The sequence below is a fragment of the Zootermopsis nevadensis genome, unplaced genomic scaffold, assembly GCF_977971745.1.
Source record: "Zootermopsis nevadensis isolate Lab colony 2312 unplaced genomic scaffold, Znev_1.0 Znev_ptg000031l, whole genome shotgun sequence".
In the NCBI taxonomy this organism is placed as follows: domain Eukaryota; kingdom Metazoa; phylum Arthropoda; class Insecta; order Blattodea; family Termopsidae; genus Zootermopsis; species Zootermopsis nevadensis.
In genome coordinates this window covers 6,782,356-6,791,876 of record NW_028259163.1, presented here as the reverse complement: position 1 = coordinate 6,791,876, position 9,521 = coordinate 6,782,356, and the positions used below count along the sequence as shown (strand labels likewise).

At 39.0% G+C, this 9,521-nt stretch overlaps 1 protein-coding gene across 1 annotated transcript; it reads right to left on the bottom strand.

Annotated features, from left to right (window-relative positions):
- Positions 1–2,215: 2,215 nt before the first annotated feature.
- On the bottom strand, positions 2,216–8,847 carry LOC147872047 (protein takeout-like). Its single transcript, XM_087359321.1, has 4 exons — positions 8,691–8,847; positions 5,066–5,199; positions 2,890–3,042; positions 2,216–2,445 (listed from the first exon to the last, which is right to left on the bottom strand). The coding sequence occupies exons 1-4, from the start codon at positions 8,768–8,770 to the stop codon at positions 2,288–2,290; spliced, it is 525 nt and encodes a 174-aa protein (XP_087215447.1). The 5' UTR covers positions 8,771–8,847; the 3' UTR covers positions 2,216–2,287.
- Between the last annotated feature and the right edge of the window lie 674 nt (positions 8,848–9,521).

The window sequence follows — 9,521 nt, the reverse complement described above, 5'->3', positions numbered from 1 at the left end:
TATTGAAATCTTTAGTAATACACAGTGGCACTGAAATTCGACTGCTCGTGACCAGGAATTGACCGTTAGTGACTCCAACAGTTTATGGCGTGGGGTGGAGCGAACCAAAACACCTCCAACGGAAATCTCCACTAGGCCCATTGTTCTTTGTAAAATTCAAGTTTCTAAACTGACTTCCTTCAAAAAATATCTGGCTACAGGGGCGATAATAGATGGAATTAATTTTGCAGTGAAGTATCCGGGTATTTTCCTAATGTTTGTAGACTACTGATTTTGTTTTCACAGTAGCTTTTATTTACAAACGTCAGTTCCCGCAGTTTTATAAGTGTTCGTTCCGTTGCCGAACGGCAAACGTGTGTGTAAAAAGTGACTGTGGCTACAACATGATGAGTGTACGAACAATAAAACGGTTTCTCGAGATACACAATACGTGACTGTGAACTGAATTCGGATGGTTCATAATAGAACCGATGTCGGGCCCTTGACGATACGGTGATGGGTCTTCGGGATATGTAAGAGGTGGATACACTGTCCGTTTCTCAAAAAGTATTCTACGTCGCGGAGTAAATAAGTTTGTTATGTTTATCTGTTTTTCAGTTTATTTAATGGTCTTAAATCTTTGTTTTATATGCACTCTACCAATAATGTTACGACTAAATCCTACCAAGAAAATACATCACTGTCTAGGATAAATATTTCTTACTTAACTGACTTATCTCGTTCATGGGAATGCTGTATAATAATGTATGCCTATGGAGTACCTTTATTTCTTTTTTGAAATCAAGGTAGATGGGCAAAATTATGCAGTGGTATAAGCAACTATATTTACACAAAAAGTTGGCCGTTGATGCAGAAGAATGAACATCTGAAATTACCTCGAAATAAATTGTAGGTCTAAGAAGTAGACATCTGGAAATTTGTATAGAGGCATAAACTAATTTTAAGAAGGGTTAACAAGGAAGAACTAACTTGGTAAAAATGAGAATGCTGATATCGTTGGAGATGCACACAGTATTTCGAAATGATGAAATTTTCTTAGCTGTTAAACGTATATACGTTGTTACTCAGATTGAAATGCAGCTGAACAATTAGTCAGGGCCGTATTTAGGCACAGGCACATGAGGCACCAGCCTGGGGCCCAGCAGATATAGAGGACCCCCAATAAAGTTATATTTGACAAGAATTAAAAAAAACACGAATTTTACTACGTAAAAATTACAATGATAAATATCAGGGTCATGCAAAGGTGCTTGAGGCCCGGGAGCAAGAAGAAATCGGGGCCCCCATACTTATTTGAAATAAGAAAATATTAACCGCGCCGCAATGAGTGAACCAAGTCGGGAGACCGGGCCACGCCAAATTTTTCCTTTCATTTTATTATGTGCAGGTTTCTGTATTTATGCGGCAATCAATGACAAAATTACGTTATTATTTCTAATTAAAAATATTAAACATTTTGTGCTTTATCGATCGGTGCCCCCTAGAGTTGGGGCCCTGTTGCGCCGCACTCAGCGCACCCCCTATTTGCATAGCCCTGATAAAGATAAAAAATAATTGTTTCTTCCTGATTATATTTATACATGCAAGGTTCTTTGACTCTGGAGTCTTTAAAGGGAGCCCGCAAGAGCTTATCGCCTCGGGCCCGGAGAAGTGTAAGTACGGTCCTGCAATTAGTATTTGAATGCCATATAGACCGTACATTATGAAAGATTTTATATTTAAATTTTTAATCTTATATTAGTATATAATGTTAAGGTTGTGAATTTGCTTCTACTTCGTACCTCACAGAACTAAACATTTTTCTCGGTTCTCTATTTCTAAGCACCTTCATTTTATGTTCGCCATTAGGGCGAGACAACAAGTAAATGCCACATCAATATAAAATAAGAAGTATTGCTTTGAACATGTTTAACAACATTTTAAAGAGTAAATGATTTTGTTAATATTGCAAAGTGAATTGAGACAGTGAAATATTAAGGCAACGCTGATTAAGGTGCGTGCTGTCTAAGATCATAATTTAGAAACTTGCTGGGATACTTGATTTTCGGCTTCCTTGGTCTTCTGATATTGAACACCTTGTAATGGGTTGAATTCAAGTAATTGAAAAACACAGCGTGCAAAATTTATTCACAATCTCAAAACTTACATCCATTCCGAAGATTCCGGATTATTATATTAGTGAAAGGAGCAGAGAAAGAGATGATAATAGCAGATGGAACATCTAGTTGTCTTTTTATTGTCCATCGACCATTCACCGTATTTATTTTTTTAACAAAACTTAAGATATTTATTCAGTGTCATCGAATATATCCTTGTATGGAACCTTCTTGGCGGCTTCCGAAAAAATCGCCTGTAGTATATTGCCTATGGCGTCAGACATGAGCGGCCCAGTTTCCTTCACGACGAGCTTCCAGTTTTCGTTAATGAAGTTGTTCATGTTCTCCCCTGAAAGAGGGTTTTGCACAACTTCTCAGCTTACGTAATAATTTCTTTGGAACTACATAATTTTTTAGATCTCCCAGCAGGTTTTAAAGAACTGCATTTCTCAGCTCAAACAGTATGTAATGAAACTGCACAAGTCTTCAGCTCACCTATTAGTTCGTCTAGGATTGATAAGGTTCCAAATTTACCTAGCAATTTGTTTTGCTCTGCATAAGTAGTCAACTCGTTTAGTAGTTAGTTAAGAATTTTACAAATTCTCGTCTCACCTGGAAATTTGTTTTAAACTCCACATGATTCCAGCTACCCTAGAACTTTGTTCCAACTGCACAATTATCAGCTTACCTAATATTTCTGTTTTCGAAATTACATCACAGCTAATCCTGTAATTTGTTTACAATTGCAAAAAATTCTCAGTTCGCACGTAGAACTGAAAATTTCCACACTCACCTAATAACTTGTTTCCGTTGAATAAGTTATCTAGTTGAATTTTGAAATCCTGAGGTTCCATCAACAACTTGAAGTCCTTGAGTACTAGGTACACTTCTCCGTTATCCAGCTTAGTTAAGTTGTAACTGGTCGTATACTTTATATCGCAGTCATCTGGAAGAAAATGAAGGAAACTGCGATGTTATCTCAGCGACACAAGTTTTTCTTGAAAAGGTACTAAATATTTCGCTGATCATAAAGAATTTGTTTTTAAAAATGAATTCTGTCGCCCTTGGTGGACTAGAGGTTAATGCGTTAGCCACCGGACCAAAGGTTCGCGGGTTTTTACGGGTGATAAAAACCCGTAGCACAACTTTCTTCTTAGGGGAAGTAAAGTTGTCGGTCCCACGTCATAGATTTACGGCATGTAAAAGAACGTTACGAACATGAACGATATGTTTCGCTAGCAAAATTACCAGGCAGTTCTCATACATGTCTCTTCTGATTCTCTACTAGATGGCCTTCGCAGACATATCAGGATTGAGCAGAAATTGTGCAGAGGCAGTGGGCTTGTCACTCACTACTCAAAATGCACTTCAAGACTAATAGGACAAGTTCCGGAATGGGCCAATGGTACAATCCTTCGAGCTTAAATGAATGAACGAATGAAAGAATGAATGAAAAATAAATTCGCTGCATTGAATCTTTTCCTGGATGGCTATGTTCACTTCTGAAGATCGTAACCAAATATCCCTAGAATTAATTCGGGTGTCCGTGAGGTTTTGCAGTCAGGATTTTCTTCTGACATCGGCGCTTCTTAAAGACTGTATTTACGCCTTTATGCCATAACAAACGGACAAGAATTCTAAGAGACAAGCAAACCTTCCTTAATTTCTATCTCTGAGGTACAAATATTTTTAAAATGCTTTTTCAAAATTGTGTATTACGTACGAGGTCTGACAACCGACTGAAGTTTTTATGCGATAGGTGGCTACACTGGTGAACTGATGCATGTAAGATAAATCTACTACATGGTTATGAAAGCATTAATTCGAACAAAACCAGTTTGATTTATGGTTGTAGTAAGTGTTTTTGGCTGAGTGTTTCATTACGTCTAGTAAATGAAAAAAAATATTATTATATATTCAAACATTACTTCTAAATAATAGGTACGGAGACATTGAGGTGCCAACACTCAGTTCGCTTGTGAATAAGTGTCTTGCCTAAATGGAAACCGAATGTATATTACCGTGTCTACAGAAATACATCACCGGTCCTTGTAACAACATGAATGCCACCATTTTAAGATCTTTGTTAATACTATCTTTCCACCCACGTCAAGGTCTCACGAGTTGACTTTCTCCTCAAGCTTTACAACCAACATTTTGTCCTTCTGATCTTTCCTATGCGTGCTACATGTTTAACCTACTGAAATCACTTTGTCGAAAAATATCCACGTCCGATGCCATCGGGGGGGGGGGGGGGGGGATTTCGTAATGTGGTTTAAAACAAGTTGTCAACCACTTCCCAACCCCTAAGTTGAAGGACCAGTTTACACGAAGCATTGGTATGAACACAACCCAAGGGAAGTTGAGACGAGCCGGGATAACCAAATTACTATTTTGTGGAACTAACAAGTCAAAGCAGATAGGACCATTTCAAATATCAAACCAGATATTACAATCCGAAACAAAAATATAACTTGTCTGCTAATTGATATAGCAATACCAACTGACAGGAATGTAATTAAGAAGGAAGGGGAGAAGATCTTGAAATACAAGGACCTTCACATAGAAATACAGAGAATGTGGAAAGTGAAAGTACAAGTAATCCCAATAATTACAAGTGCAACTGGAACATCCTCCAAGTCACTTAGAACATATTTTTGGCCAACTTCCCGGGCAAACACAACATCAGGGAACTTCTGAAAACTGCCAATTTAGGATCTTCATATATCATTCGAAAGACGCTGTAGTAAAATATATAGTTATCTCTCACAATAAAACTATATAATACATGTAACACATATTAAAAAAATGTATTTCGGAATTAGCTGCTGCAGTATTTACTTCAGGGGCAAGGTTTTTCTCGGGTACATAAAACTAAATACCCTATAAAGTGGTGAACAGATGGAATAATGTTAATAATAAACATACTTATAAATTTTCCTTGTTTAAGTTACGGAACGACCACTTACAAAAAGAAACCTTCATAGTCCCCTCGCCGGCTAACGGGAGTGACATCAGCTTACCACTCACATTATACCTGCCAACCAAAGTTATATTTTTCATTTGACCTCCGATAACGATTTCTTTCTTGTCGAAATCAAAACTGTGAACAGAGAGAAAAACAAAATAACAATTACTGTGGATCTTGCATAGAACTGAATCTGCGCAGTATTTTTCCCTCGTATCAAATAAAGTGTAGTTTATTTCTAGACAACAAGAGGGTTTAATCTCAACATAATGCAGTACATGAGGTATGAATTATTAATTAACATTTATGCTAATTGGTTTAAATTTATATTACTAAGTTGACCTCTATAAGTTCTCAGTTATATTTATGAGTCCGTATTAAAATACAGCCGGCTTTCGAGAATTAAGTTATTTTCGAGTTTAAAGGCGCTTGTTACTTTTATGCATGATAAAGTCAGTGGTTTAATCCCAATATTTTAGAAATTGGAATTGTGTGAAGACATTTGATTCCACTGACAAGGTTTAAAAGTAGGATTTGATGTTTCAACGGCGGTGAGTCCAAAGATGGCTTTGTCCTGCGTTGTAGCGCCATGTAGTGTGGTAGAAGTTTACCAGCGTTTCCGAGGTCCTTGCTACCTCCATCATCAGTGTGATGTGGAGGCAACACCTCTGAAATGTTGGTAAACTTCTACCACACTACCTGGCGCTACAACCCAGGACAAAGCCATCTTAAGATTGAAATGGTGTACTCCTCGGAATACAACAAAGTACCAAAGGTGTTCTTTGCGCCACACATTGCCCAGAGTTTTCTTCTCCAATGCAAAACTTATAATAACAATAATTAATAAAACAAATTTTTATCGTCTTAATTTGTAGAAGTAGTACATTTATAAGCTCATACACGCTCGTCCATGCAAGTGCAGTAATTAATTTTAGGGAGTTCAACAATTCACTTCCTTCAACAGAATAGGCCTCCTCATTTAATGCCAGGCCTTGTTAGGTGTGTCATTTGTCATCATGTTTTGACGCGTCCTCAGGTTGCGCATGAAGGAGAAGGCCTCCATACATGAAGTTTAGCTGCAAATGTGTTGAATAAGCAGTCGCGGACAACCGGCAGTGGGTGATCCTCAAGTTTGCTGGTTGGGCGTGGGGCTAACAACCCAAGATACACAGACTTATTTGCTCTATACGGTGTAAGGAGAAAATGCCACAGCAGTGAAAGGAATCTTTTATTATACCAGTTCATAAGAAAGGTGATAAGACTGATTGTAATAATTATCGAAGAATCTCCCTCTTATCACCTACCCACAAAATTTAATCATTTTTCTGGCCAGGCTGACTCCATATGCCAATGAAATTTTTGGGAATCGTCAGTGTGGGTTTCGTCGTAATAGATCTACAACTGATCAAACTTTCTACACTCGCCAGATACTGGAGACAAAAATTGGAGTGCAATGGAACAGTCCATCAACTCTTTATAGACTTCAAATAAGTCTATGACTCAGTTAAAAAAGAAGCTTGTTTCAACATTTTTGTTGAATTCGGTATACCTAAGAACCAGTTACGCTAATTAAAACGTGTTTAAGTGAAACATACAGCAAAATTCGTGTAGGTAAACATCTGCCCAATACATTTCCTATTCAGAATGACCTGAAAGAGAGAGATGCTCTGTCGTCACTGCTTTTAAATTTTGCCCTAGAATTTGTTATCAGTAAAGTCCTAGAAAATCAGTGCTGTTTCGAATTGCGTTTAGTTTATGCTGATGATGTTAATCTGCTGAGCGATGATATAAATACTATAAAAGCGAACGTTGAAACATTCTTAAGGTTTAGTAGGGATATTGGTATAGAAATGAGTGCAGAAATGACAAGTATATGATTATGTCTCGATATCAGAATTCGGGACAGATCCAGAATATAAGGATAGCTAATTAATTGTTCGAAAATGTGACAAAATTTAAGTACTTGGGGAAGACACTAACAAGTCAGAATGACATTTATGACCAAATTAAAAGCAGATTAAATTCAAGGAATGCTTGCTATTATTCAGTCAGAAATCTATTGTCTTATGTAAAATGACAAAAGTCAAAATACACAAAAGTGTAATTTTGCCAGTTGTGCTGTATTGTGAAATCTGATCTCTCACTTTGAGGGAGGAACATAGATTGAGGATCTGTGAGAACAGAGTGTTGAGAAAGATATTAGGACCCAAAATGTAGGTAGACGGATCACGTAGAAAAGTGCATAACGATGAGCTTCACGGCCTGTACTCCTCACCTGATAGTGTTACGGTGAAAGAATCGAGGAGGATAAAAAGGGCAGGACCTGCGGCATGCATGGGTAAGGGGAGAGGGGTTTATAAGGTGTTATTTGGGAGGAGACCGCTGGGAAGACCGAGGCGTAGGTGGAAGTTTAACGTTAGATGGATTATAGGCAGACAGATGTCATGGAGAGAACTGGATGCAGCTAGCTCAGGGTAGAGTCAGAAGGAGGACTTTTATGAACGCGATGATGAACCTTTCCGTCTCATAAAGAACGTGAGCTATTCTTTGACGCGAGAATATACAATCGACTTTTCAAAGGCTACGCTGCACCGTGGAGTGAGTGTGATCAAATGCCAGTACGAGCATGTCATAAACACTAATATCAAATAGTTCATGTGACTATCGATAGATGGCAGCACGTATACTTTAAATGAGCATGGGTAATAGCGTCGTGGCTGAGCATCGTCCTCCCATGTCATGAATTTGAGCATCAATAACGTCTGTATCATCTATTAAAGGACGTTTTGTGGTACGAATTTGGACCAGTGTTTGATGACCCGAGCTTCATTCCAAAGTTTATCGGAATCCTTTCGTCTGTTCTCGAGTAAAGATATGGTAGAAAGTTTAGTTACTATGACCACAGACAGATGGCAACACGACCTCAGCTGACGCGACAGACACAGATGGCAGCATAATCGATAGTCGGGGGCAAATCCGAGTTGAGGCCTATTGGACATAATCCAGTGAGCGTAAGTGCTTGGGCAAGCATGCTGGGGAAAGGGTAAAAATTACAAGGGTAGCCATGCTTTGGAGGCAGTTCTGGGGTGGTCTCACTAGGGGTGGTGGAAGACTAAGACTAAATGTAAGTGAGAAAGGACTGGGAAGTAGAGTCCCACTGCTGCGAACTCTGGGGTGGCGGGAGGTTCATTAACGTTTTTAGGGAGGAAGCTCCTGGGATTGCTTTGTTCCTTCGTTCGCCCTGGTGATTGCCTTATTCCCAGAGGGCCACATCGATGGGGGCTAGCCAAACGACTCGACAGATAGTTATGAATGGATCATACGTTGTGTCAGATTTGGATTTTTCACAGCGGTGAGTATGACTATTCTTATTGGTTGTGACGTCATGTAGACTAGTAGGTAGATTTAATCGTTTCGGAGAAACATTCTATCTCCAGCTTCAGCCCTGAAGATGGAGACAGTATTTTTCTTCGAAACGTTGATATTTACCTACGCATCTACGCGGCGTCACTTCTCAGGTCCCATCCTGTGCCTTTCGCTCGATAAAAGGTAAAGAACGCTAAATAAAACCACTAACAGTTGGCTTGCTGGCCATGCGGAGAATACCTATACAAATCGCACGCCACCTTATGCTTGTCAAACGTGCATCCTTTGCTCCAGTCAGGGATACATCCCATATTGAGGATTCCAAATGTCCATCGCTCATCCTTATTCGTTTTATAATAAGTGGCTCCAGTGGCGGGATGCTGTATTTCCTTTCACCTGAAATTCACAGCAAAAAAGACAACAAACTGTAAGTCGATATGACAGTGTACACGGAACAAATGTATTCTATAAAAGTCCCCCTTACCCTCTAAGTGCATACCAAAATATTAGGGCCTCTGACGAGAGCGACGCTTTCTGTTTCATCCTAGTGCTTTGACACTTTTACTGCTTATTGCTGCCATCCGGAGAAACTACTTTCACATCCTTCCAGTTGACATAATCCGGAAGGCCAATATACAGAATGTCCTAATACGATGTATATGCGTTATAATACGAAATATTATTAAACTTATGTGTAAACATACTTTTGAGACACTCTGTATTCTATGTTTCACAGCAGCAGAAACACTCGCCTCCGTTCAATATCAACATTCTGTGTATCACGATCTAGATTAAGTAATTGATTCTGCAGCAGTGACCTCCGAACATTCAACAATGTTAATAAAGAAAAAGGCGTCTTTCTACGCGAAGCACCCATCTCCCATCCTCATATACAATCTCCGTTTTCAGACTACGTTAATATTATGTTCCGTGTCCTCAATCGTGTAAGTACAGCAGACCTTCGAGCACCGCGGTGGATACGTATCTCTAAAGCTACGCATTCCATCATTCCGCGTAGGACGAACTCAATAAAGTATGGAATTAATGACGATGCGGGGCCTCGGCCGTGGAAGGTCAAAGTAAACAAAAAC